We start from the raw sequence: 27,651 nt of genomic DNA, 5'->3' as shown, positions 1-27,651 counted from the left end.
TATCTTTAAGTATATCTATAATATAGATATTTTAAGTATAGAAAGTTTAATAACTAATATTTAGTAATATTTTAATAAATCTTACCTCTAGTTTTTATAGACCTACTCTTTTTTAAGTAGCAGTTTTAATAAATAATTATATTATTTATTATTACTAGTATAATAGGCTAGAAACTCAGCTAAAAAGAATACCTTATTATTATCTTTAAGTATATCTATAATATAGACATTTTAGGCGTAGAAAGTTTAATAAATAATACTTAGCAATATTTCAATAAATCTTACTTTTAGTCTTTATAAACCTACTCTTTTTTAGGTAGCAGTTTTAATAAATAATTATATTATTTATTATTACTAGTATAATAAGTCTCTTTTAATTTATTTAGGGTTTTCTATAATCCCCTCTCTATAGTATACTTCTTCTTTAGTTTTAAGTAATCTATAAAGTTAGTAATAAGGAGATTAAATATTTAATTTACTTATAAAGTATTATTAGAATAATATAAGGATTTAACCTTAAGAAAAATAAGAAAGTATTATTACTTTTAATCTTATTTAGCTTAAATATTTAGTATAAGTATTATTATCTTATACTTTTTAATTAGTATTATTATTTATTATTATTATTAATACTTATTATCTTTAATTAGTATTATTATTATTATTATTATTACTATCTAACTTATTTAATATTCTCTATATTACTCTAATTAAGCTATTAATATTATATACTCCTAAATAATAAACTAAGAGTAACTTACTATTAAAAGTATCTTTAGATAGTTAAAAGCCTAAAATAAAAGTTTTTAAGTTTTAAGCTAAAAAGTTATTTTAGTATTTTATTACTACTAAATAGTTTAATAAATTATTTTTATTACTAAGTAAATAGATTTATTTTTAGTATTTTTACTCTTTAATTAAACTAGTTAAGAGTTTAAAAAGAGAAATATTTTAAAAGCTTATAAATACTCTAAAAAGTATAAAGAAAAGTATAATATTACTTAATTTATTATCTCCTTTAAAACTAAAGCTTCTTATTAAAGTATCTTAATTAAGATAACTACCTATTAACTAAGATATAAAAGTATAAAAAGTATACTAAAAACTTTATGCAAACTACTGCCTTATTCTAATATTTCTTCTTACTAATTAATATATTATTAAAACCTTTCTAATAAGTTTAAGTAAAAAATATTTCTTAAAATAGATTAATTAATTTCTTTTCTTTTTTAAAGTTTATAAGAGAAATAAAATAAATCTTATTACTTTTATAATTTTAGCTTTAGAAATAAGAGTAAAATAAATCTATTTTATTTTAATTACTCTTAAGTTATTATTATAATAACTTATAATAAAATAATATATAATAATTTTAAATAAATAAATAGTAAACTAATAAAGAGGATTAACTAAGTTTATATAGAATTTTACTTACTTTTTTCTATTTAGCTAGATATTTTTCTTCTTAAAGCTTTTTAAATTTCTATAAGTTTAGTTAATCTTTAATCCTAGATATTTAAGCTATTACTTTTTATTTTAAGAAAATAGAAATTAAAAAAATATTAGCTAAATTTTCTTCTAATATAGTAATATTTAACTTATTTCTTTTTCTAAACTTTTTTTATTTTAGTTTAATAAAGTAGTATAAAATAACTATAAAAGAAATCCTCTATAATAGTTTAGCTTATTTCTTTATATTAATTACTAATTTTATAATAAAGTAAAAAAGAAAACTTATTAATTATACTAAATATTCTACTTTAAATAAAAAGCCTCTAAAATTACTTAAATACTTATATATTAATTTTCTAAATAACTATAAAAAAATATAAAAATAAATATATAAATATAAGCTTAATAAATTTATACTTTATCTATATTTTTTACTCTTTTTATACTTTAAGTTATATAATCTCTTAAAAAAAATAAACTATTAAGAAGAAGTTTAATAGTATTATTCTTATAGTATTTTACTCTATCTTTATTTTAAATAATTAAAGAAGTATAATAAAAATTAAAAAAAGAGATAAAAATAAAACTAACTAAAGCTAGAAGAGCTTAAAAATACTTATATTTATTTAATTTTTAAAAAATAAAAATTAATAAACCTTTTCTATAACTAAGCTAAAAAATCTTAAAAGCTCTTTTAAAAAGGTAGTTATTAAAGTTATTAAGAGAAAATAAGAATTTATATAAAAATAAGTATATTTCTTATTTATCTACTTAGTCGTTTTTATTATAAGCTAACTAAGCTTCTATCTATTTATATAAGCTATTTCTTTCTATAGTAATACTTAATACTTATAAAAACACCTATCTAACCTCTTACTTTTAAGTTAAAATTACTAAAAATTCTAAGTTCTCTACTCCTTTTTAGTATAAGAAGATATAGTTATTTATTACTATTAATAGGAATTAATAGTTAACTTACTAAATAGGAGTAATTAAAGTATTATAGTTAGCTATCTAATAGTAAAGTTTATTAATAGAAGTTAGAGATTAATATATAGTAATAATATACTAAAGTTATAATTTAAGTTATAAGTTATAAGCTATAATAGATTAATCTTTAGAGACCTAAGTAATTAATCTTAAGCTTAATAAGTAATTTATAGTAAAAATAAACTAAGAGTATTTTAAGGATAAATACTAAATTAATTACTAAAGAGCTATAGAAGTCTAACTATAAACGAAGCTTAAGTTATATTATATATAAGTTTTTTCTAAATAATATCTTTTATTTACTCCTAAGTAATTACCTATATATATAAAGTAATTATAATTAGTTAGTAAGGCTAACTAATTACTAAGTACTCTTTCTTATACTCTACTAATTATTTCCCTATCTTATTATTATATAACTTATACTATAGTTCTTCTATACTAAGTAAGTCCTTACTATTCCTATAATCCTATAGTATAAATATCCTATCCTAGCTGCTTAACGCCTAAGTAAGTTAGTTAACTATTATTTATATATAATAAGTTATAATAACTCTACTATTAGATAGCTAACTATAACACTAAATAGGTTAGTTAACTATTATCTATTTATAATAGGTCGTAATAATATAAATTTATACATACTAAGCGCCTAAATATATACTTAAAAGGCGCCCCTATAGTAGTATTACTTATGCTATCCTTTAACTAGATATATATATAACAGCAGGAAATTAGTTAGTGCAGCATAAAATAGATTGCCTAGAAAACAGACAGCAATTTAAAACGTTCGCTAGTTAACATCATCTATCCCTAATCTAGCCCCACAAACCCCAGCTAGTGGCGCGCCTATAGATCGTCAGAACTTCATCAGAGCTAAGCTGAGTTCTGCTGCACTCACAAGTCTGCTGCAATAACGAGCAAACACCTCACCCAATTGACGCCAAAGCGCAACCCCTATGCGCTCAACCTTATCCTCTGATGCTGCCCTGATGAGCTGAAAAGACCGCACAGAGACATGCCAGGCCCAAGATCCCTACTGCCGGGCGTCAGCGCCGTCGACAATATGTGCTGGAGGTGCTGCCGGCGCCGCCTGCCAGCCGCAGGGCAAAGATTTCTGGCCCCTCTCTCAACCACCGCACGCCCGAAAGCTGCGGCCGCGGCTGCTTCTGCGGCCGGCACGGGCAGCACGCCCGCCCAATCGCCCCGTGTCAAGGGCGCCTACTTTCTGTCAAACACGCTGCTGGAGAGGTTTGGCGGCATCCAGTTCCGGACAAGGGCGCGGAACATGGGCGCGGCTGCGGTGACGTCGCCTCCAGCAGCAACCTCAACCAAGCTCCGCTCAACCTCCTCATCACAAGCTACTTCGGACGCGTCCTCCCCCGCGACCGCCGCCGCTACCGCTACCGCCGAACCATTACCACATCGCCGGAGACAGGCCGCCAAGCAGAACGCCGAGGCCTCTGCTCTTTCCGCCGCCTTAGCCTCCAGCAAGCCAACACCCTCCTCACCTCACGGTGCCCAACTACCTCCCGATGCGTCCTCGATCCTCGCCGAGGCCGCGGCCAAGCAGCCGTCCGACTCGATGCAACGCAAGCTCTCAGCGCTGCTCTCGCTATCGAAACCGCGTCTAACCTTCGTCGTCGTCCTCTCGGCCATGGTCCCCTACGCCATATACCCGGTCCCGGCCTTCCTCTCACCAGGCGCCGCTGAGGCGACCCTGCCCTCCCTCTCGCCGCTCACGCTGCTCTTCCTGACCACTGGCACGACGCTCTGCTCCGCCGCCGCAAACGCTCTCAACATGCTCTACGAGCCGCGCACCGACGCCCTTATGAGCCGCACGCGCGCGCGCCCCCTGGTCCGCGGTCTCGTGTCGACGCGCGCCGCGCTCCTCTTTGCCGCCGGCTGCGCCCTCGCCGGCGTCGCCGCCCTGCACCTGGGCGTCAACCCGACGGTGGCGTTCCTGGGCGCGGCAAACATCGTCCTTTACGCGGGCGTCTACACGCCTATGAAGCGCCTCTCCGCCGCGAACACGTGGGTCGGCGCCGTCGTCGGCGGCATCCCGCCGCTGATGGGCTGGGCCGCTGCGGCTGGCGAGTCGGCCGTCGGCGACGGTTCGTGGCGCGAGCTCCTGCTGGCGCCGGACGGCTCAAGCGTGGGCGGCTGGCTCTTCGCCGCCCTCCTCTTCGCCTGGCAGTTCCCCCATTTTATGGCGCTGTCGTGGGGCGTGCGCGACGAGTACCGCGCCGCGGGCCTGCGCATGCTCGCCTGGACTAACCCGGCCCGTAACGCCCGCGTTGCTCTGCGCTACGGCCTGCTCGGCTTCCTCCCCGTCTCCGTCGGCCTGTGCGCCGCTGGCGTCACCGAGTGGTCCTTTGCCGTCACCTCGCTGCCCGTAAACGCCTGGATGGCCCGCGAGTCGGTCCGTTTCTGGCGCCAGGGCGGCGCCGGCGGCAGCGCCAGGGGCCTTTTCTGGGTCAGCATCTGGTACGTGCCCGTCGTCTTGGTCCTGGCCCTGCTGCAGAAGAAGGGCATGTGGGGCCGCGTCTGGCGGAGCGTCACAGGCGAGCCCGACGACCAGGAGGAGGAGGACGACGACGCCTGGGAGTACGTCGACGACAAGACCGAGGGCGCGGAAAAGCAAGCCTAGAGCGCGGGGCTCTCATACATGATGCCTATGCCCCTCCCCCGCGCTCGCACCGGCCGGCGAATATCGCACTTTTCACAGACTCGAAATTAGTCACCCACGGCGCGTCATCTTGAGTCTGCTCTCATCTCTTCGCCTGCATTCGACTCTGACCGCGCGGCTCTGACCGCGGCGGCGAGGATTCCGAGCGCGCGTCGCTGCCATCGGCTGGTCCTCGGGCGGCATGCTGGCCCTGTCGCTGGCCTGGACGGCGCCCGCGCGCGGCCCGCCGCCCCCCACCGCCGTCCTGGGCTTTTACCACCCGACCGACTACACGGACAAGTGGTGGACAACGCCCATCGACATACCCGGCGCCGCGAGCTCGGGCCTCGCCTTCGACGTGCTCGAGGGCGTCCACGATGCGCCCCTGACCAGCTACGGCGTCATCGGCGCCCACGCGGCCCTGCCGGACCCGCTCATCCTCGAGGACGCGCGCTGCCGCATGATCTTGCACATGAACTGGAAGGCCCAGACCCTGCCCGTCATCGTCGACGGCCTCCCGACCCGTGCCGCCGCCGACCGCGACGATGAGGCCGCCGGGGCCGGCCGCGTCACCGACTGGAACGCGGCGCCGCAACCCGACCTCGACCGCGTCCGCGCCGTTAGTCCGCGCGCCCACGTCGAGGCCGGCACGTACGCGCCCGTGCCCACGTTCCTGGTCCACGGCACCGGCGACGACCTAATCCCGTGGCGCCAAAGCCAGGACACGTACGACGTGCTCGTAGCCCGCGGCGTGCCGGCCGGCCTTGCGCTCGTCGATGGCGCTGCCCATATTTGCGACCGGAGCAGCGACCCGGAGTCTGACGGCTGGAAAGCCGTGTTGAAAGCTTATACTTTCCTTAGCAAATATGTACTTTAGTAGTTTTAGTAGCTCAGCCTCACGCTATTTTACTTGGGCTTTATGTTTGAATATGTAAAAGTTTATAAAAGTTGGATAATAAGTAGAATATTGCGGGGGTGGATTTATTTATAGTGGTTTTGAAAATAAAATAAAATATTTAAAATTTATTGAGTTTACATGGGCCCTCCAGCGTACCAAGTGGCCTCTGGCGTCCCTTTCGTGAAGCCAAACTCGCTGTCGAAAGTATCACGACCCTTCGCCAACTTCACCATCGTCGGTGCTGGCAAGACGGGCATTGACGCCTGCCTGTGGTTACTTTCGCGAGGCATTGGCGCCTCAAAATTGACATAGATCATGCCCCGAGACTCGTGGCTTTTTGACCGCAGTGAGAGTCAACCAGGTCCAGAGTTTGCTGAGAAGAGCCTCAGTGTTATTCCCACGCAGATCAACGCCATCATGGAGGCCACGTCTTTGAACGATCTTTTGAAGCGGCTGGAAGGAGCGCAGCATCTTATGCGCCTTAGTGACGACGTCTAGCCGACCATGTTCCGATGTGCCAGCGTGTCCGTGGCCGACTTCGAGCAGCTCAAAACGATTACGAGCATTGTCCGCCAGGGCCGGGTCGTCAGCATCGGGCTTGATGAGGTCAAGTTCGACAACGGGAGCAGCTATCAGCCACAGCCCAACACTCTCTTTGTCGACTGCACGGCGGATGGACTGCAGAAGCGCGAGGCAATTCCAGTTTTCAACGGAAACCTGATCACTTTGCAGGCTGTCCGTGCCTGCCAGCAGGTCTTCAGTGCAGTCTTCATCGCGCACGTCGAGGCGGCTTACAGCGGAGATGAGATGAAGAATATGCTCTGCCGTCCGATTCCGCATCCGGATCAAGATCTCGACTGGTTGCTCATGACATGCCTCAATCTCGAGAACACCATGCGGCGGCACGCGAAGCCCAAAACCGCCAAGTGGCTTTCCCAGGCTCGTCTGGACTGGGTCGGCGCCATGCTGGCATCTCCCAGTAGCTATGACGGCTCGGCGAAAGAGCAGGACCCAATGCAGGCTATGGCTTCGCCAATTCACGCAGCATGCGAGAAGCTCAAGGTTTTGCTTGTTCAGCTTCCGCCGAAGGATTGGGAACCTGTCAAGGCGCAGATTATTGACGCGTAACTCTGAAATCGCTGAGGGGCATTCACGGAGCGCTTGATTTTACGTGTGATCCTGTTGCCGCCTCTTACAGGTAGTAAAAGCTGGTTAGCGGATTTCGCGGTGGGGTGTGGTGAGCAAACTCCGATTATCGAAATTGTGGACTGTAGTTTTAGGGGAAGCATTGAAACGTGGACCGAGTAACGCGTGAATGAATAAGTCTTCTTGAAATTGGTCAAACAGCTCTCAGATGGTTTTGAAGGTTCGTACCGTCTATTATCATGGTGTTCACAGGAGCTTCGAAGGCCACGGCATTCAAAGGTGCCATCTTTGAGTGACGGTTTGGGGATCTTAAACATCTTTTCCGTCTCGCGCAGGCTTGGTCGGAGATACTTGGGAACAAGTCTGGAAATCCCGCCATAAGCATCTCTCGATCTTGGTTCAACAGCCCAAATCTCAAAGTACGACTAGCATAGAATTCCTGTTTAGAGACGAATCATGGTGGCCTTGACCACCTGGTGTATACTGTAAGTTTACTAGTTAACATGTCACCTTTTCTCCGAGAAAGACTCAGAAGCCGATCAGTTCGTTGGGAAACTAAGTGTCGCATACATTGGATAAGGAACTACCTGTGATTGGAGACACAAATTAGGAAAAAAGCAGTTAGACGGGAAGAAACAGCGTACGAACTATCACGAAGAATTGCTCAAATTGAGAGATTTAGTAGGAAAAAGAAGAATGTAATATCCATGTTTGGTTTACTTGGAGTTTTCCCTCCTAGCAGAAGATGCGGCGAAGGCCGGCAATGACCGGTTCCGGTCCGGTTGGACGACAATCGTCGATTTTCGTGCTTTCGCCGGGTTTGCCGTAGGAGCGGCTTGCGGGGCACGGCTGATCGGCATCCCCACACTGTTCTTATCGGGAGTTCGGCGAACAGCCTTGCCAGGTAATTCTGCATCTATCGTCATCTGATCCTCTGCACTACTACCTAAAGATGGTACCGTTGATGTGCATACTCACCAATAGAGTCCAATGGCGCGCGGAGAGATTTCCTGCAAACCGGCCATCCTCGGGACGAGCTCATGCTGATCCAGAGCTGGCACCGAGCTTCGGCTGGCGGCTTCTAAGCTAAGAATTTGTCGGGGCTTAGTCGATGACTCTAGTAGTTCATCAGTTACTTATCGTGGGAAGCACTGCTCGCTGCAAAAACAGGCTTGGTCCCCGTCTTAAGACGCGACATTCACTCGCCCATTTCACTCTATGGAGTTAACGCAAACAACCCATCATGTGTGCCTCATTTAAAAGTCTTCTTTCGATTAGTCTGCTTGCTTGGCTCACTGCTATGAACTTAGCAGTTGCAGTCAAGCTATCGGATCACACTCAGGACCTGTTTGATGAGTCGATGAACTTTCTGGATAAGATCTATGATCCTGTTGCTGGTTATCTTTACTTCTTCTACTTTCCGCTTGCCGCGGGCAAGCATGAAACTCGCTCCTCCGTCTGGTACGCAACAGGTCTTCTTCAGCGCAATGAGGGAGACGACGTGAAGAAGGCCGTCAAGATCATTAGAAACGTCATCGCGGACCAGAAGAAAGTACCAGGAGAACAATGGTAAGAGTGGCGGCTAGCTCCATTCTGTATTTTGGAACTTGCTAATCAATCCTTGCTGTCTAGGTATGGAGACTACACTGCATATCCTGAGGAACCAACTGTGGGAACCCCGGCATACCCGAAGAACGTATGTCTACTTTTTCGAAGCAATGTCTTTTGGTCTATTGACTTTATAACAGATCTTCAACTCTTGGGACCCAAATTGGCGAGGGTTCATCGGCAGCAATCTCATCGTTATTTACGAGGAGTTCAGGCACCTGATTCCCGAAGATGTTCAGATGCTCATCCTCGAGAGCATGCGGAACAATACTATTGGCGACAGTTATCGCGTCGGGGGCGTGGACGATGATGTCTTGTATCCATCTTACAGTAACCCAGCTCTTATGAGGGCTGTGGCTTCTGGATGGACTGGCCGTATACTCAACGACTCTAACATGACCGCAGCTGGAGAACTGTACGCTCGAGAAATTCTGGACCTTTTTGACCGCAACGACACGCTTTCTGAGTTCAACAGTCCAACCTACGCAGGGGTCAGCCTCTACGCGCTAACAATGTGGGCCAAGTACATGCCTGAGTCGTCTCTCATGGGCCAGAACGGGGCACGCATGATTGAGGCAGTGTGGGAAACCATTGGGAATATGTACAACGCTAATCTTCGCAACATCGCGGGGCCGTGGGACAGAACATACGGGTTTGATATGAACCAATACGTCGCCATCCTCAACATATACATTTGGTCCCTCGTCGGCAAATCCCAGGCGCCGGGTATTGATCAGACTTGGAGCATGGCCCATGCTGACGATTTTGAGTACGCACCGCTCATCTCTGTTCTGGCTCCATATCACGACGCACTCGTGCCAAAGTCGGTCATTCAAAAACTGGTGTCGTTTCCGGGGGAGCATATGTACGAGACCGCGGCAATTTCCCCTCCTCACGACTTGGCGCCTCGCAACGTTACAGCATGGCTTTCTCACAACGTCACCATTGGCGCTGAGTCATACGATGAGGATACTCTTGGTGGTCCCCGACAAGACTCTTTGCAGTGGTCGCCTGCTGCAATTCAATGGGCACGAAATGACGGCAGCATCGGATACATAGTCCTTCATGGGACTGAAAAGGCGATGGAAGTGAAGGTTGATCCAGGGCAGTTGACATTGGCTTACCCACGCGGCAACGTTTCGAGCATCTTTACATTCATTGTCAGCTCCAACTCCATTGGCGGCAAACGTGATCTTCAAGGATTTGGGGATTTGGACGGTATTAATATTACCACCACTGGATCAGTTCTCCCAGATCCTGACATCAGTTTCTGTGGGCTCGTGGGCGGTACGTGCTCCATCATCCAGTAAGTAGACAAGGGTCCCCCATTTTGAATTCATCTTCTGACCAAACACAGTGGCTTTGAGTTCTGGAACATTACCTACGCAATGCCTCCGAATGCTTCTGCAACTCCTTCCATCACATTCAACATCAATCCGTAGTTTAACATATGATTAAAGAGCTGGCACGCTGCACAGAGACGTATTTACAATTGGCTAGCGAATATACTGGGCTAAGAGGTCCAGTCTCAGTCAAAGGATCAGACAAGTCAGGTCCTTTCGACTTTTGAAATTGGGTCATGAAGGGTCATATGTGCACATTGATTTATTCATGAGCGTCGTTATAAGGGTTACGGGGGGACAAACTGTTTAGTGATGCCTCCAGTGATAGATAGCGAAGGCCACCTTACCGTAGAAAGCCTCGGGGCTGATGGGGATTTATTTTTTCTGTCACGTATTTACAGGCCCAACTGACACGTTGTGTCTTGGCCACACCTCGGGAGCCTATTAGACAGAGATGGGCGATGTATGGAACAAAAGTCCCCATAGCCTTGACCATCCCTTCCTAGTAGGTACCGATGCGTGTCCAAGAGATGCATACTTATTCCGATGACGGGCAAAGATCATAGTAACCATCCGCATTGTTGCCCCACCACGTTGGGAAAGGCTTTGAAGAGCCTCCCGCCCCAAACACAGCGAATGACAGAATGAACAGAACAGTAAGGCTAGCGCCGTCCATTGCACCTGTCACGAGATACGAGTAGTCTCTGAAAATTCGCGGGCGATAGTTCCTGAGATAGAACTGCGTGAAAAAGCCAGCGATGATTTGACTGAAGATGACGCAAGTCTGCGATTGATTATATGGAATGAATCCGGCATACTGGATGAACTGGGGAAAGTTGATCTCAGACAGCGAGAATCCACGGATTTTGGGGACGAACTGGTGCGGGGGTAAGCTCGTCAGTACTGTCTGTGACATGGGTGCCGATATATCGGTGTCTTCTGGCATTACTCACGTGAACAACGAGCCTATGAACGGCAACAATACCAAAACCGATTCCCAAGCCGATGGGCACCATTTCGTACTTGCCACCTAGCTTGTACAGGTAATGCGCTAGCGCCCAGGAGGTTGCGTTGGTGTTGTATGACTGCATAGTCGCACCGCTCCACGCGTTATTACCGTCGCTGTCGACAAGCAACTCCCGGTTGCCGTTCACAATTGAAATCATGACAGCGTAGTTGATAAATCCGCCCAGTATAGTTCCATACACTTGGGTCAAGAACATAACGCGGGGAGGAATTTTAACTGTGGGAAACATCAGTGACACTGTCCAGATATAGGTATTGTTGCGACTCACGATATTCGCCCATCTTCAAGTCATTCGACAGAGTGACGGCATTAGAAATCACGTTGTGCGACCAAGCCGCGAAGTACATGTTTCCGATGGGACGTTCAGGCAGTAGAAGTCCAGCAAGCATCTTTGAGAGGTTGTTGGTCGCAATGCCATTACCATACCGAGAGTAGAGAATGGTACTCTAAGCACTGGTCAGCAACATGACTGCCTCAATGTGAATGCAACATACCAGAGGGGCAATAAAGATACCCAGCAGCAACGCCACAATGTATGCCCATGCTGGAAGGGTGATATTCTGAGTTGTCACCACAACTATACCGAGGATGAAACTAAGAACAAGCACTACCACATACCACCACCACGGGGTCTCTTTGTAGTGCTTTGCCATGTGCGCGTGATGCCTGTCGTCGTACCGTCCGCTTCGGGCGCTCTTATAAGCATTAACGACATCTCCGCCCCAGAACAGAAAGCAGTGAGCAATGAGAGCGCCAATCTACTAGTTATTAGCATAATTCTAGATGGCTCGAACTTTCCCAGTCAATATTATGACTTACAGCAGCATTTGCCATGAACATTGCGTACGCAAAGCTACCCGTGAGCCTTGGAATGCCGTAAGTCGCCAAAGCCTCCTTGTTGAGCACTCCGCCAGTGAAAACTTTCGCGATTGGGTATGTCGATCCATCTTCAGACCTGAGACGAGTGGACATGAATGGCTGGGACTTCGCATCCCAGGCGTTGGAGTAGTAGATACCCAGCATCACAATAAAGCACACGAAGTATCCGAGAGCCGCATGCGCCTGCAGCGCCAGAGGAAGGGAGGTATTAAAAGAGGTGATCTGGATCCAGTTAGAGATGTGAATATGTTGTAGCACTGGGAAAGTCCTCTCTTACGTATTGCCAGTCGAAGGATAGACTGAAGAGGCCAAGTCCTTCGTTGTTGATAGAGCCGCCAAAGAGGTTTGTCAAAGTAGCAGCTTTGGCACCAGTTGCGTGCATCGCGGCAAGGCAGGGGATTGAGACCGAGTTGAGCCAGGGCCATATATACGCAGGCAAGAACTCATATGCAAACATGCCTGCAAAGCTGTACCAGAACCACCTCAACGGTTTTGAGTTCTTCAAGTCTTGCCAATGGAGTCCTTGAAGGGTTTTTACCGTAGGTAAAGTGCTCCAGTACACCGCATCAACATGCCATACAGCAATAGGTCGCATGATGCCGCAGATTCCGTAGCCAAAGAGTCCGATGGAAATGACGCTCAACACGACGGTCGCAGGGCTGAGAGGAAGGTCGTAGAAGAGGTCCTGAGCAGCAAACACGGTGATGCTAGCAGCAGCGTTGGACGCAGATGTTGCAGTAATGGCGCAAATGGCATGTTCCTTCAAGTTCCAAGGGCCATGGTTCAAGAATGAGACGGTCCGAATCCAGCGAGGAGGCGTTCCCTCCCCACCCTTCTCCCTCCACCGAGCTTCGAGTTTATCGCCTCGGGGGAGAAAGTTGGCCCATGCTTTGCCCATGAAATAGGCAATGAGAACGATGAAGGTTCCCGAGATGGTGACCTGGGTGGGTTTGAACTGGAACGAAGTAGAACTGTCAATACGTTTCGTCCACCATCTGCAGAGGATATTGCACGACTAGACATACCGTGTAGATCTGACTCATGACAGCTTGAAAGGCCGACAAGCAAGTGGCCAGGAAGATGCTGCGAAATGTCAAAGAGGGTTGAAAGTCATCCCGGAGAGGCAACAGGTGCTGAGCAGCATCTGCTCCAGTTCTGATGATAACTTCTTCGCTGCCATTGTCCTTTTCATGACTACCACTCTCCGATTGGGGGGCCACAGCTTGAATTTCCGCTTGCAACTCTTTACCAGCAGCAGTATCATCGAAGCTGGCCTTCTCGTTGATGGCCGCGTGGTTTGGCACAGAGACAATCTTCCCTTCAACAGGGTTGAGAGCACCGGCGACGATGGTGTCACCAATTGGGTCTGGCGCTGGCATGGCTGCTGCGCCGAATCCTCCGAGGGACTGAGGCTCGAAAATAATTTGAAAACCCCGCTATCTGGGGGAGCGAATGTAACCGTCTGATGTTCAGGAGAGTCGTGAGACCAAGATGATTCTCTAGTCGCATCGGCGACGGTCGAGTCTATAAAGGCTTTGAACCCCTTGCTGGTGGTTTCACAGACTACATGTACAGAGATGATACGGAACCTGTCGTTCTGGAACCTTTGTCTTGACAAGGTGCAGACGTCTGGTGCGATAACTCGTCAAGCTGGGCGGCGACAGATGGTGCAATGGGAGGGGGGTGTTGTGCCATTGGATGTCTTGGGAGGTCCGCCCAGAATTGTCGGCGACACGTTGCGTTGGACAGGGGCGTCCGAGTTCCGACAGGGATCCTCATGCAAACCCAATGGCCCGGTAAATTGGAATGTCACTTCATAGACAGACGAAGCTACACGCAATTAGGAAGGTGAATGTCTACGCGTACTGACGTGATAAGGAGTTTCCTGATGCAGGCTGTTCTTGTTGGTCGTTGATTTCCCTCTGCCCCAGCAAGTGGCGATGCGAAGCTGTTCTCACATTGCTCGTATCATATTCGGCGGCAATTCCAAGGTAAGTTACATGGTGGCACATACAAGCAAACGCCCAGCCGGGAAGGTTGTGCAGAAGCGTCGCCAAGGAAGTGTCGAGACCACCAGTCGAAGCTTTTCAGTGTGCTGGCCGACTTGGCGAGCCTCGGATTCGTGACCTGCCAATCACGAGTTGGGGACGAGGAACTTTTTGTCTCCTTGTCGATTAGTGTGGGGGTGGATCCTTAATCTGGACGAGTCGCAACAGCATCCTACACCTGACGTGCTCAGTCGTCAGCGGTCCGGATGTCTTCTGGAAAGATTTTTTCCGACTTTTACATCATTTCTTGTTCCTTTAGCAATCCCTTCAGTCGACTTGCCCGTGCACATCATAGGCAAAAGTTCCTCGCCAGTGGCGGAACTTGAGGGAATTGAGCGCAGTGGTTGCACACCCGCTTCATTTTGGGACGAGGGCTGAGCCGGAGTTCCGTCCTGGGAACACAACGCAAGAGATAAGCAATGTGATACCATAGCGATAAGGGCAGCTGGTGGGAAGAGGATGCCGAGAGATCCCGGGTCTCAGTGATCGGGACGTGGGGAGCGTTGTAGCTGGAACTTTATCTCGGCCTCTCCCTCGGGGGCAGCCCAAAGTCGATTAGATCAGACGCCCAAATGGAATGGCAGCGCATTGCCAAGTTATCGGGGTCTTTTGTCAAGCCGCACTGAGTTGATGGTCAGGTTGCTTCTGGCTGAATGCCAGAGACTGGGCCAACGGAGTGTGTGACAAAGTCGTACGAACCATCTACGTATTTACGCCGTCACGCGTTGATCAAGCTGGTGCAGAGACATTTCAGTACTTTGAATGTCTGTTTTCGGTCCTGCGCCGGGCACCTTCGTACTCACGTGGAGGATAAGGCCCAGAGATGCTAAGTAACGCGTGACCGTGGAGACTGGGGGCTGGAAGACGGGACACTGCCGTGCCCACAACCTGTGCAACGGTACACTGATTGGGCCACGGCACCTCCAGGTGAACCTGATAGCAGCAGTATCTTCTCTCGCTGAACATGGCCGCACTCAACGCAGTCAGGGAAATGAGAGAGGCCGCACCCGAAACGGCTGGGGCTGGTAACTCCACCTTTGCTGAAGCAGCGCATCAGCGTGTGAGGTCGAGAAGGGTCGTTGATGTTTGTCCACACACCTATGCCGAACAGTGGTTCGCTTACGTACGTACGTGGGCCCGCGAAGTAAGCACCTTGTATTTCCGAGACCATATTGGAACTGAGGGGTCTCGTCGTCGCATCAGGCGGCACCATCCAGCGCGCTAATTAGTGCCGCAACCAAAGCGCTTGCATCCTGCCGTTTGGCTTTCAATTCTTGGGGGCCATTACTCAAATCGGGAAGAGTCAATCTTGGATCCTGTAGGTTATCAAAATTCGGTATCAAACGCCAGGGCACATTCTTTAAACGTTCTGTGTATTTCAACGGGATCCGCCTTTCCAACATTTAATGTTTTACCCGCGCCACATGCTTCCCTCCAGACATTCATTTTCCAGTGCATGCATCCCGCCCGAGTCATCAGATAACAAGCTGGTGCGTGGGGTCAATTCTCTATTTCTTGGGGGAGCGATTCTTTGGGGTTGCCAGTTTCATCGGATTTTTTCTTGACGTCCGTGCCGCAGAAATTCAGCACAGTATATGGAACATTTGAACCCATCGCTAGTGAGGCAGTAGAGCATCTTGGAAACACCAATGAAGCTAAAAACAATTAGAACCCTTGTTGGGATGAACTCTCACTTGCATACTTAATCAGCTCACTAGTATTGCACCCAAACTGCAGAATTGACGACTCACATAGTGCCGACTTAGTGAAATGGACAGCGCTTATGAAAACGAGCGAACCTTTCTCTAAGCAGTAATAAAATCCTCACTACAAAAGCTGATTAATAGTATGGAAACTCCTTGAAATAGTTGCTAGATCTAGGGATAAGCTGCTCAGTAAGTCTTTGTAGGATTTAGATACTTTGTTGTGTATATGATAGGCTTTTATCGATCGCCTACTATGCAATCATCGCCTTGCACAGTAGATGACCTCTAGTAACACAAACTACAGGAATGTCTTATTTTCATATCTAAATCATCTTTAAGATACTGTTAAGCAATCAGATAAGGCTCATTTTCACATATATACCAATCTAAACATATTGATATACCTATGCTATCTTTCGACGTTATTGAAATCATCAACCTGATCTTCACTATGAAGACTTCACCCGCCTTAAAAATGATTTTGCTCCTTTCGCTGTTCAGGAGGCAGGAACCATATAGCTACCAGCTCTGCGCGAGCGGTTAATACCAACGATTTATTTCATGACCACAACAGAGAGTTTCAAAAGTAACATACGTATATCCACAGTCAGTTTCAGCTATCATTAGTAGGGCTACGTCCGAGGGACAGATTCATAAGCGAACTATCCCCTAGGTGATGATGATTCTGGGAGGAAGACTCTCCCGTCCACAACACACCTAGCAGAAGTTTCATTAATATGGTCGTGGCTGGAGTTGTGCTATTTCTGCTCCTCTTCGTCTGGGACTCTCGCTGAGCCAACCAGCCGTTTGTTCCTTTCCGGCTTGTCAGACACAGGACTGTTGCAGCTGCTTGTGGGCTCTGCGTCCTCAATTTATGGCCCTACTCCATGTTTTCGGTATTTTTCCCAGCTATCTGCAAGTTGCAGGTCATTTCTCCGCTGGGCATGCGACTAGAATTAAATAGGTACCTTTCAATCTTATTGATTCTCTTAAAACAAGTACTCATTTTGCTAACCTTTATTACTCAGCAATTCTTTGCGCATATTTTTCCAGATCTCATCTATGATTGGTGCTCTTCTTATACAACATTCTAGAAGGGCGAAGCCTTAGGTCTTAGATAGTGTTCCCCTTTGCGTCCTAGGCCGGGGCCTCCAAATCTACCTCGTCAATATGCGCGGAGCTGGTCCCGCAAATGAGGCGTCTTTCATCATCGCAAAGACGCTAGTTGGATTCGGCAGAGGGTTATATCAGACTGCAGTCCAGGTTTGCATCCAGGCGGTGGTTGACCAGGATGACGTCGCCGTCGCTACAGTAGTGTTTTCTGCGAGCATGAATCTTGGTGGTGCTATTGGAACAAGGTACGTGACTTGCCAACCGTGATGGGGTATGCTTGGCCTGGCCTGTCCTCAGTCTTTCCGGTGCCATTTGGCGTTCAAACCTTCTCAAAAAATTTGAGAAATATCTCCCATCGACTTCCACGTCAAAGGCAAAGTTCATCTTTGCGTCTGTTGTCGTTGCACAGAAATTGGCCATCGGCACGACTGAGCGACAAGCAATCGACCTTGCATACAGAGAGACCCAGCAGCTGCTTGCTATTTCTGCTACACGCGCGCTAGCTCCGATGGTCATTATAATATGGCTGGTCAAAAATGTTGATTTAGTTCAGACGCAAGGATCGAGCGTACCGGAGTTGGCGTTCAATTTCACGGACCTCCTCCGTCAAGATATATTGGTTGTTGTACCAAATGCTTGGACCGCTGGTCAGAAAGCAGTCGAAACTATTCGGTCTCCTGAAAAGGCCATGTAGAACGAAAAGCCCTCTAAGAGGATGGCCAAGGAGTGCCTCCTTCCCAATAGTAGCGCCACGCGTGTCCCGAAGCCTTCGTTCAACCACCAGATCTTTCACCTTACCTTGAATCAGGTCGAGAAAAGCATCAGCTCCTCTTTCCAATGCGAGCGTGCCTTCAGCAGGCGGGGTGAGGTTCTTTGTCCGCCGAGGACACATCACTGTGCTTGAGTCTGGAAAAAGAGGATATCCAATAGCAAGGATAACTCCGTCGCTGAATGATTGTAGTATCAGAAAGAAGCGACGATCCAGTGACTCGAGCGCGGTAAGAAGGACAGAGTTACCGTCCACGAGGTAGCTGCTACGAATTAGTCGTCTTTACGTTTTCAGCATTCTTCACATCAACCTGCAGGACTGGAACGCAAGGCTTGGCAAGGGCTGGTAAAGCTTGTACTCCAGTAGGTCCAATCTCGGGGTTAATACCTGATTTGGTTCGTATAATGCTCTCCCATAGCCGTGAGACTGTTTACATTCCATGATTCGGAGCAAACGTATGATCGATTAAACTCTGAATTAACATTGGATGCAGTCTGGATATTTTACTACTGAATCACCATGTAATTCGGGATGACTGAAAAGTCTCAATCGTGCTTCTTTGAAGATGACTCGTCTCATTACCGAGGCACATGTGACTTGTGCTTTTAGTGCGTAAGGATTCTGTGTTCTTTCGTGGCTTGAAGTGCACATTGCCCTCGTGCGCGATTACGGACGATACGGGCGACACGCCTAGGACAACACCGGCGCTGCCATCGACAGAAACCATGAGAATGATCGGGATTAAATGGATTGCAACACTCCCACTTCGCAGTATGGTAATCCAGGCACAATTCTGGGGAGAAGTTTTGGAAATTGGGACAGTGTACCTTAAAGGTAAGAATCCTCATGCCCCCGCACTCACAACAATCACCAGCGCCGCAGGTCCTGGGTATCAATGTTAGTATGTGGTAAATAGTCTTTGCCACTCTACCATTGGCTAACGTCCATTGCCGTGCAATTAGTTGGGTCTCTTTTGACTTTCCCGTTCAGCAGTCCGTCATCCATCCCACTGGCAGCTATCTATTGGGTGGGGGCCCCAGAGCGTGTCTAGCGTATCACCGCAATCCGCGTAAATGGCGTATCCCCAGCATCTAGATCTGGAATTGACTGGGGTATCCGTACATAGTACCACCTCCAATGGACACTTGCTACAGACACGCCACCTTGCTCTTGCAGTTCTGCCAGCTATTTCCCCACGTCTCTCCGTGTTCGCCTATTCTGTGATTCAACTCCTGTTGAAGCCTGAACGAAGGATAAGGGAAGAAAGTGTCAGTCCCATTAACGAAGTCATTAAATTGACACGAGGACGAGCACGAGCATCTGTTCCCCCAGAGTCTCAAACCTCCCACATAATGTGTGTTTGACTAGAAAGTCGCATAAAAGGTCACCAACATTAAGGATGAAATTACGGTAGAAACTTGTCATTTACAATTTGAGTGCACAATAATAGTTTCAAGCTAGCGCGTTTCGATGCCATCATTAACTCAAGCACCGCGTAGGTACTCGCAAACCGGCTTTCCCCATCTGACAGCGCTTTTATACTTCCACATTCCTAGGCAGTTTCCTTTTTTCAAACCTTCAATTGCATCAGCAAGTGCAGAACCCATGCCCTCCGCCTTGATCTCTTTCAGGGGGTACAAGTATGTCTTGAAAGAAAAGAGAATGCTGTGTGACTTCGGGAGTCGGCTCAAAGTCTGCAATTCGCATCGCACAAATGCCTTTGCAATTGTTAGCTGGCTCATCTCATCCTCGGCCTCACAAGTCTTTCTATATCTACCTTTTCTGCATCAACATATTCTTCGGGATCAGCCTTGTATTCGCCGTGGATATGGTTCCCCTTCGCATTATAGAGACTTGTGTGAGTCTGAATTGTCCACTTTGGTTCTACTGCGTTAGCTTACACATTCTGAGCCTTTTTTTTGTCGCGAGATAGACTTTACATTGACACGTTTAACGCTCTCTCCAACTTTCAGCTTTGTGAAGAAACGTTCCATGCTAGGTCCTATTTTTTCATACGCTGGAACAGTGGTGTGAATGGCATTCATATGTTTCCCAAGCTTCGAGGCAGGGTTCCACCCTGATGGGAAGCAGCACATGAATGCCACACACTGATGTCCACCAGGTGTTGGTTTCAGAATGAAAATGTCCTCTTCGACCGACGTGCCTACTGCACGTAGGTCAGCAAGTGTATCGATTGGAGTTTCGACTGAGTATTCATCTCGTGTTACCTGATTCCTCACGATGCTGCCGTTTTCCGCGAGTTCGAATAATGTGGGATATCGGGTGGGTAGGTATTCTGCCATCAGGTAGCTGTACAGCTCTTGCACAGCATCCTGGCCGGATGGAATATATCCATGAACTGTCTGGCCATGTTTTTCGATGAGGGTTTTGCGAAGATTGATTCGTTCAAGATAGTCTTTGTCGATTGTGATAAGATCGGACGGCGTATCGGACTGCAGGGCTGTACTCAGAGCTGTCAGAACCAGTCTCGCCGGCATTCTTATGAAAAACACGAACCCATGGTGATGTGATAAATTGGCTTGAAAGGTCTGAATTTCCTTGGTGATGCGGATTTCCAGTCGGAGTCTTCAAGCCGTTCCAAAGGGGCCTTGGTCGTTACTTTATGAGCGTGGTTCTCCGATTGTCTGAAACCAGACTTGAGCTCGTTGGAAAGACGCCGTTTTCTAATCTTCATGGTCGATGTCAGTCATGAATACAGGATGAGATATGAGCATAAACCTACCGTTGATGTAATCCAGGCAAAGAAACCAATGAAAAGTACAAGTGCTGTGGCTGGTGCCGGACTGAAACTGGCTTTGAACTCGTAGTTAAATGTCATTGTAGGTGGCGTATGGATTTGGCTGATGTATTTGTTGAGTATCTATGTCGACGACCAAGAATCCCATCTTCTTTGGGGGTTCACTACTTTATATGGAAGCGAAAGAGCTGTAGTTGACCTCCCTGGGAGTGCGGGAGTGAATCTATTCAGTAGGACCCCACACCCCCCACCCCTTTTAGACCGGAGATGCACCCGTGTGGCGGGTTATCAAGGCGGGGAAATGACACGGCAAAACACCCGAAAGTCCTCGAATCCAATCTTGTCTGGATCTAGACCAGAAGGTTCGGGGTTAGAGGTGGATTTTCTTCGGTGTTAAAGAAATTGCACAGTCCGGTAGCGTTGAAATGTCTTTCCTCGTGACGCCGGCATGGCAGCGTGGGCTAGGTCGTACGATGTACCTATTTTCTTTGCCTAAGATGGTTTACTAATGTCTCAGAGATTACCCTCGCCCTCTTTGCTACAAGCTTGCTTCGACTCCGTTGTATGCGAGCAGATTGGGCGTGTACTCCGGTACTCCATCAATGACGTCCGGCTTAGCCAGCTCTAAAATCCTGGCAGTCACTGCCTCAATAGACTCTAGGCCTCCTTCCAGGCTCTTCAGGTACAGCACCAGGCCAGAAACGTGGGGCGAGGCCATAGATGTGCCAGTCAATGCTACGTCTTTTCCTGCTTCTAATGAAAGCGAGTACACGTCAACTCCTGGAGCATACAAGTCAACTTTGGATCCGAAGTTGCTGTAGCTTAGAACAGTGTTGTTTGCAGCGCTAGCTGCGACCGTGATAGCACTGACTACTCCCGCTGGAGATACGCGGTTCACATCAACACCAGCGTTGCCGGCGGAGACGACTGACAAAATCCCCTGCTCAGATGCTGCGTGCACCAGGCTATCAAATGCGTAGTTGATTGGGCCGCCTTTTTTGGGGTCAGCTTATCCGAACCAAGTTTGCCGTCACATATGACTCACCCAGGCTCATATTGATAACTGACACTGCAGCACGACCAGGGATCGACGTGATGTTGTTCACAGCCCAAGAGAATCCATCCATAAAGTCCGACATGACACCCTGCAGATGTATGTGAGCCTCTGTGTCTCCGTCATTCCACTTAGTTACTCACTCTACCAGGTGCAATTACTTTGACAGCAATGACACGCGCTTTCTTCGCAACTCCCCATGTCTTGGACGCAATAGTACCAGCAACATGCGTGCCATGGCCAGTGCTATCTTCGAAGGGGATGTCCGCGAATACAGTGTATCCTAGTTCGGCGCGCCCTTCAAAGTCGGGGTTGTCGATCCAGACACCGGTATCAATCACATACGCGAACGTACCTTCTCCTCCATTTTCTTCGTGGCGATATTCGAATCCATCTCTGAGGTTGTCATTGGCATCAATGGGGGCCACGTGTGAAATAGTGCCCAAACCCCATGTCGCCTGCTGCTGGGACACAACATCAAACGGATAGATGGAAGTGTCTGGCTCCACACGCTCGACCTGTCACAAAAGTCAAACATAATCCCACTATTCTCTTTTTTGACTCGACGTACGACTTCATCTCCTTGGATCTCCCTCAAGGTTTCTTCGTCGAAAGAACCCGTATAAGCGTGGAAAGAGCCGATACCAAAGGTCTTTTCAACTCCGACGAGGTCGCGACGGGATAAATCCCGCTTGTTGTGGACTTCCTGCACCCATCTGAGATGGTTTTCAACAGCAGTCTCGGGTATACTCGTCTTCAGACTGATGATGTATTTATCCGGAATCACAAGTTCTTGACCTGCCAAGATTTGGGCAAGGGCAAATGGAGCGCCGTTCAAAATAATAGAAAGACTGAACCTCATTTTGACGCAGCTGGTGAACTGAAATTGAAAGGAACTAACTTTTCCGGCGGGAGATTTCACGTTTTATGCTCTAGCTTTGATCACGCAACAATAATAGAAACTGCTGGTTACCCGAGTCTGTTTTCTTGGCTCTCGTATTTCTAGCTCGCTAACCCTCAATAGGTAGGTCAACAAGGATCATCACAAGGGGATCTTGACCGAATGTTACCTTGCCATGCCGCTTCACAAGATGCAATCACACAGCCTACACGTTGGCGCCATCTCAACTTTTAAGGACAGAGTCAGGACGCATTTCTCAATTTCTCGGACACGGGTCACACAGTAAATGTCGAGCGCTACGATTGTCAGAACCCATTTGAGCAGCAGCAGTAGAAAATTACCACCCGGGCTCAGTAACTTGTCAAGCTCGGCCAGACGGACCTTTGGTAACCATTAATTCAATCCCAGTTTTCATGGAACTGAGAACCTCATTCTCAGGAGGCAGCCTTGTTCATAATTACTCCCGATGGATCTCGAGTAACCTCGTCACCCCACTGCGCCTCCCAGTTGTTCTCCTGCAGATATTTTTTCCAAGCCTCATCGTCATCGTTCAGCCGGCGGGACACGTCCGGAATAACAAACAGCGCGATTATGGCACCTAGAACAGCAAACCCTGAGCCAATTAGGAAAGCTACTTGGTTTCCTTTGGAGGGATCCGACGTGTAGGAGTTGAGAATGGCCGTAAATACCTTAGATGAGTCAGTTTGAGGAGCAAAGACCACAATCTAGCGAGAAGAGACGAAGTTACCTGTGTCCCAATAGCCGCTCCAGCTTTTGAGAAAGCCGAGATTAGACCCATCATCTGTCCTCTGATGGACGTTGGAAAACACTCAGAAGCAGTCAAGACAACCGTACTGGATAGCTTGTTAGTCGAGCTTTTCCGCCGAATCTAGGCGACTCGCCCTCGTCTCACTTACCTTCCGGGTCCAACTTCGCCCAGCGTCAAGAAAATACCGTACAACACGACGAACAATGGGAAGATGTTTTGGATAGGGTTCATCGCTCCACCGAGAACAAATCCGAGGATTGCCTGCAGTGTGAACCCCAAGGCCATAGTCTGACGTCGACCAATCTTGTCGGAGAGATATCCTCCGATGAAGGGACCGGGTACGTAAAAGCAATTGATTACGACACCCCATCCAAGTGTTTTCACGAGGCTGTCACCGGCGTTGGCTCGAGACATGATGGTGGAGCTGAAAATACCAAAAGGAATGCTGATCCAGTTGTACAGGAACCAAGTCGAAGCGGAGCCGATGAGAGGCCTCCAATATCTTTTCAAAGCCAGCCAGTAAGGTGTGCGCTGCTTACGCATTGCTGACTTGCGGTATGCTGTTGAAACGGCCATGCGCATTCTGAACCAGAAAATAAGAAGCGGGGGCGCCATTCCAAGAGCAAAAGATGTTCGCCAGACGATGTCATACTTGGAAACTTGCTGACCAACACACAGCAAGAGAAGCAAGGGCACCAAAGCGCCCCAAATATATCCCAGACTGCTTGACAGATCCGCCAACATGGCGAACATGAAGCCTCTCCTCTTGCGATACTTGGCGTCTTCGTCTGTGGCTTCGGCTGCACCAGCGCCTGACACAGGATACTCTCCACCAGCACCAACGCCGGCTATACCGCGAGCCACAATCAACATCCAGAACATTCCAGTCGGGTTTGTTCCACTGGCCGCCGTGGAGAGCGTGATGCCCAGCACCAACAGAACTGTGGTTGCAACGGCGCCGGTCTTTCGTCCAAGCTGGTCAACTACCACGCCAAAAAGCAGCATGCCAACAATCATTCCGATGAGGAACGCATTTGACAGACGCTGGTAGATTGTGTCAGTTAGTTCGTCGGGATATAGAATAGCGAGTAGCAGCTCCACATTGCCAATGACGGCGGCATTGCTGCAGAGACAACTGTTAGTTTCGGACGTCAAGAGGGATTAAGACTAGACATGACGAGAGTTCGGAAAGAGTCGTACTATCCGTCAGAACCAATCGCCAAGCCAGAGAATAAGACCATAAGCCAGACAGAAACGGTGCTGTAATAGGTCTTCTCAGGCTCCTCCGTCATGATGTCTATTTCTCCTTTCTCCACGTTCGCAGCCACCTTTGCATCATCGGTTGCAATCTTGTCGTTGCCCGCAAAAGTCGTCGGCACCTTTGCGGGCGCGTCGATGTCGTGTGTTGGTTCGGCGCTCATAATGCCGGTTCGCTGCAGTTCCACGGGCAAAACATAAGATTGATGGGCAAAACCGGGAGAGAAGAGGGTAACGACAATCCTCCCCAAACTCCGGCGGACCACCCATCCATTTTACTCATTACCGCGGCTCGATATCTCACCCAACCCTCTGGACCGGGTTCCTCAGGTCTTCGGCAAATAACAGGCAGCGATTGCATTCCTATCTGCTGGTCCGGTTCGGCGATGTAACCCGAGGGAAACACGCATGCGTTATCAACACCCTTGCGAATGATACGAGTTGGCCGCTGCAAGTGTTGGTACCTGCTGCGTGGCTGGCATGACTCGTGTGGGGAACATTCCAAAGCCAGGAAATGATCCGCATCTGCTGCACCCCGGAGAGGGGTTGGTGCGCGAAGTCGGACAGCCCCCGACATCCGACCTCTCGGCAGTTCATCCTCCGTTGTCTCTGCATTTGCCTGTCATTTTCTCACTCGCGAAAAAATTAGAAAGACACAAATCTGCAATTGTCTGTTGAAGATACAAAACGACCGATGCCCAATCCAGAGAAGCATCCCATAGGCGCTCCAGCCTTTCCGGCTCCGATGCCGCATCCGAAGGCGAGCCGCACCCGAATGGTTCCCCTTGTTGCGACTGCGCTCTTTCTTTTGGCTATCACCTTCTACAAATCTTCTTTGTCCCACGTCAGCCAACAAACAGTCTTCCAAAAGGTTCAGCAGTGCGCCATCGACAACTTGAAGTCTGACTTGTCATTTCTCGACTCTGCTGTGCCCATTTCCAGCGACGAGTTCATTGAGCGACGGGATCGTCTCGCCAGGGCCTTAGCCGCTACAGGTGTAGACGCCTTCGTACTTGAACCCGGCTACACTTTTCAGTAAGCTAGTCCGCCCTGTGAAAGTAGCCTTTCTGTCCGTTCTGACGTGGGAAAAGATACTATGGCAATATTTCCCAGGTTGATTGGGAGCCATGGGAGCCTGAGGAGCGACCGTTTCTGATGTTAGTCTTGCCTCAGACCTCATCATCTGGTGAAGTCACTGCCAAAACAGCCTTTCTGTCCCCCCATTTCGAAGAGGGCCGAGTTCGCATGTTGGGAATTCCTTCTAGAGACGAGGATCTTGACATTGTGATCTGGGAAGAGCACTGGAATCCATACGATACACTACTTAAGTCGCGTCTCTTCGATGGCCACAAGGCCAAAGTCATGGTTGATGAGGAGATGCGTGATTACATCGTCCGTGGTCTGGGCTCCGTCGGATTTGAGACCGTCGGTCTGAACCCGGAAGTGGAGCTCGTGCGACAACAGAAGACTCCTGCAGAAGTAGAGCTGCTCCGCGCCGTCAACACTGGGACCGTGGTTGCGGTTAGGGCAATGCGGCCTTGTCTAGTTCCTGGTCTCACCGAAGATGAGGTAACCGAAATCCTGAACGGTGCTCTTGTGTCCATCGACTTCCAACTCTTCTTCAACATTGTTTTGTTTGAAGAGCACGGAGCCTTACCCCATGGCGGCTTCGTCACTGGTTGGAAGAAGTTGACGACCGAGAGCATGGTCGTCATTGATGTTGGCGCTCACTATTTGGGTTACAGCTCGGACATCTGTCGCAGTTTCTTCATTGACCCGCCCAAGATAGAAAGCCGCAGCATGATTGGCATGCTCCTGGGACTTCTCGGGAAGTCATCAACAATGCATATCTCTGAATTGACCTCCGAGCTCCGAGCGGAGAAGTTCAAGGTCTGGGACATTGTGTTGGAAGCACAGACTGCAGCTGCTGCTGCCTTCAAGCCGAACAACACGGCTGCCAGTGTTGACATTGCCGCGCGCACTGTTATTGAGGATGCAGGCTACGGTTACGGTTTTACTCACCGTCTGGGACATGGCATTGGTATCAAAGGTGAGTTTTCGTACCCGCCGCCGAGACCCACGTATGATTGCTAACGTTTCTTAGCCCACGAGTCCCCTTACTTGAATAAGTGGAACAACCAAGTTTTGCTTCAGCCGGGCATGACCTTCACCAATGAGCCAGGCATCTACCTTGAGAACAGGTTTGGTGTAAGACATGAAGACATCTATCTCGTCAAAGAGTCTGGAGAAGCCGAACTACTCACAGGTCGCCGAGCTACAGGACCGTATGATCCGTAGCTTCTGTGCGGGTCTGAATGAGTAAGAAGGAAGGATATACACTTGAGACTTCCCTAGACAATAGATATTCTCTCCGTATGAGACAGATCAAAAGCATCAAGTCCTGCCCCTGATTGCGGTGTAGAGAAGAATATCCCAACCCGGTAGAACTCTCCACTCACGAGCGTCGGGTAGACCACCAACCCATATGCCGTTCGATCCTTCTTTGCTATAGGTCTCGACGGCTGTTTTCCTTCAATGGGATGACGCACTCCACGCTGCTCATTGTGATCAATGCGGCATTCTATCCATTCGTCGCTCTCAGCATCGTCTTCACAGAACTCATTAGCCTTGGGCTCTTCGATCGTACTCCCAATGAGGATCAATCGAAGTCTTGAAGCCTCCACCCCCAAAGGAACCATTACGATATCATTTTGGAGACATTCAAAGTCCAACTGTATATCGATGGTGGTTTTTCCATCGCATTGAAGCCGGAAAATGCTTTCGTCGCACCACGCCGCCTGTTCCTGTGTCGTCAACATGCTGGATTTAAGAGAAAGCGATTTGGCGGTAATTTCCAATACGCCGTTGGATACTGCACCAAATTGATTGGGCCCGGAAGGCGTAGCCTCGAAATGATGCAGATCATACTCTGGCTGGCAGCGGGTGTGTGAAAACACAGCGTACTCTCCGACTTGATACATGGGGAAGGCAACTCCGTCGCACATGTGGGCAAGTCTGGCCCAGCTCCATGAGGGTCCCATGTAAGTCCTGGGGCTCAATAGCCCATCCAGCCAGACTCGGTCATCTGCTGCCTCAACGCGCATCCATACCAATGCCCGGTGGAGATCCCCTTTCCAGAGTCCTGCTACATATTCGTCACAAACTAGATCCTGGAATAGGCGAGCTGTGCCCGCAAATGCTGGCAAAACGTCCGTTCCAACTGTCAGGGTTTTGGTCCGGTCCGTGTAAGAGGTGACGAGGCGGG

At 47.9% G+C, this 27,651-nt stretch overlaps 9 protein-coding genes across 9 annotated transcripts; 4 read left to right on the top strand and 5 right to left on the bottom strand.

Annotated features, from left to right (window-relative positions):
• Positions 1-3,460: 3,460 nt before the first annotated feature.
• Positions 3,461-5,092, top strand: CGCS363_v003962 (Protoheme IX farnesyltransferase; the record flags this gene model as incomplete). The annotated part of the gene is made up of 1 exon (XM_036635811.1): positions 3,461-5,092. One exon carries the CDS (start codon positions 3,461-3,463, stop codon positions 5,090-5,092), a length of 1,632 nt encoding a protein of 543 aa, XP_036499678.1.
• Positions 5,093-6,512: 1,420 nt separating this feature from the next.
• CGCS363_v003961 (Uncharacterized protein) lies at positions 6,513-7,136 on the top strand (the record flags this gene model as incomplete). Its single annotated transcript, XM_036635810.1, has 1 exon — positions 6,513-7,136. The coding sequence occupies one exon, from the start codon at positions 6,513-6,515 to the stop codon at positions 7,134-7,136; it is 624 nt and encodes a 207-aa protein (XP_036499677.1).
• Positions 7,137-8,454: 1,318 nt separating this feature from the next.
• On the top strand, positions 8,455-10,204 carry CGCS363_v003960 (uncharacterized protein; the record flags this gene model as incomplete). Its single annotated transcript, XM_036635809.1, has 4 exons — positions 8,455-8,723; positions 8,787-8,850; positions 8,903-10,068; positions 10,120-10,204. 4 exons carry the CDS (start codon positions 8,455-8,457, stop codon positions 10,202-10,204), a joined length of 1,584 nt encoding a protein of 527 aa, XP_036499676.1.
• A 439-nt stretch (positions 10,205-10,643) lies between these two features.
• Positions 10,644-13,390, bottom strand: OPT8 (Oligopeptide transporter 8; the record flags this gene model as incomplete). The annotated part of the gene is made up of 7 exons (XM_036635808.1): positions 10,644-10,982; positions 11,059-11,348; positions 11,401-11,578; positions 11,627-11,890; positions 11,952-12,233; positions 12,289-12,966; positions 13,037-13,390. The coding sequence occupies 7 exons, from the start codon at positions 13,388-13,390 to the stop codon at positions 10,644-10,646; spliced, it is 2,385 nt and encodes a 794-aa protein (XP_036500713.1).
• A 1,419-nt stretch (positions 13,391-14,809) lies between these two features.
• CGCS363_v003958 (uncharacterized protein) lies at positions 14,810-15,230 on the bottom strand (the record flags this gene model as incomplete). The annotated part of the gene is made up of 2 exons (XM_036635807.1): positions 14,810-15,099; positions 15,191-15,230. 2 exons carry the CDS (start codon positions 15,228-15,230, stop codon positions 14,810-14,812), a joined length of 330 nt encoding a protein of 109 aa, XP_036500714.1.
• Positions 15,231-19,811: 4,581 nt separating this feature from the next.
• Positions 19,812-20,486, bottom strand: CGCS363_v003957 (uncharacterized protein; the record flags this gene model as incomplete). Its single annotated transcript, XM_036635806.1, has 4 exons — positions 19,812-19,814; positions 19,876-20,108; positions 20,165-20,336; positions 20,391-20,486. The coding sequence occupies 4 exons, from the start codon at positions 20,484-20,486 to the stop codon at positions 19,812-19,814; spliced, it is 504 nt and encodes a 167-aa protein (XP_036500717.1).
• Positions 20,487-20,943: 457 nt separating this feature from the next.
• Positions 20,944-22,321, bottom strand: SMP1 (Subtilisin-like proteinase Mp1; the record flags this gene model as incomplete). Its single annotated transcript, XM_036635805.1, has 4 exons — positions 20,944-21,398; positions 21,451-21,550; positions 21,603-21,977; positions 22,031-22,321. The coding sequence occupies 4 exons, from the start codon at positions 22,319-22,321 to the stop codon at positions 20,944-20,946; spliced, it is 1,221 nt and encodes a 406-aa protein (XP_036500718.1).
• A 473-nt stretch (positions 22,322-22,794) lies between these two features.
• Positions 22,795-24,550, bottom strand: GIT1-1 (Glycerophosphoinositol permease 1; the record flags this gene model as incomplete). Its single annotated transcript, XM_036635804.1, has 4 exons — positions 22,795-23,049; positions 23,109-23,214; positions 23,278-24,252; positions 24,330-24,550. 4 exons carry the CDS (start codon positions 24,548-24,550, stop codon positions 22,795-22,797), a joined length of 1,557 nt encoding a protein of 518 aa, XP_036500715.1.
• Positions 24,551-25,131: 581 nt separating this feature from the next.
• CGCS363_v003954 (putative peptidase) lies at positions 25,132-26,684 on the top strand (the record flags this gene model as incomplete). Its single annotated transcript, XM_036635803.1, has 3 exons — positions 25,132-25,421; positions 25,478-26,436; positions 26,491-26,684. 3 exons carry the CDS (start codon positions 25,132-25,134, stop codon positions 26,682-26,684), a joined length of 1,443 nt encoding a protein of 480 aa, XP_036500716.1.
• Between the last annotated feature and the right edge of the window lie 967 nt (positions 26,685-27,651).

Source organism: Colletotrichum siamense (genome assembly GCF_013390195.1).
Source record: "Colletotrichum siamense strain Cg363 chromosome Unknown KSG_Cg363_contig02, whole genome shotgun sequence".
Lineage (NCBI taxonomy): Eukaryota > Fungi > Ascomycota > Sordariomycetes > Glomerellales > Glomerellaceae > Colletotrichum > Colletotrichum siamense.
The sequence above is the reverse complement of the archived record's forward strand: the minus strand, read 5'-3'. Positions and strand labels throughout refer to the sequence as shown.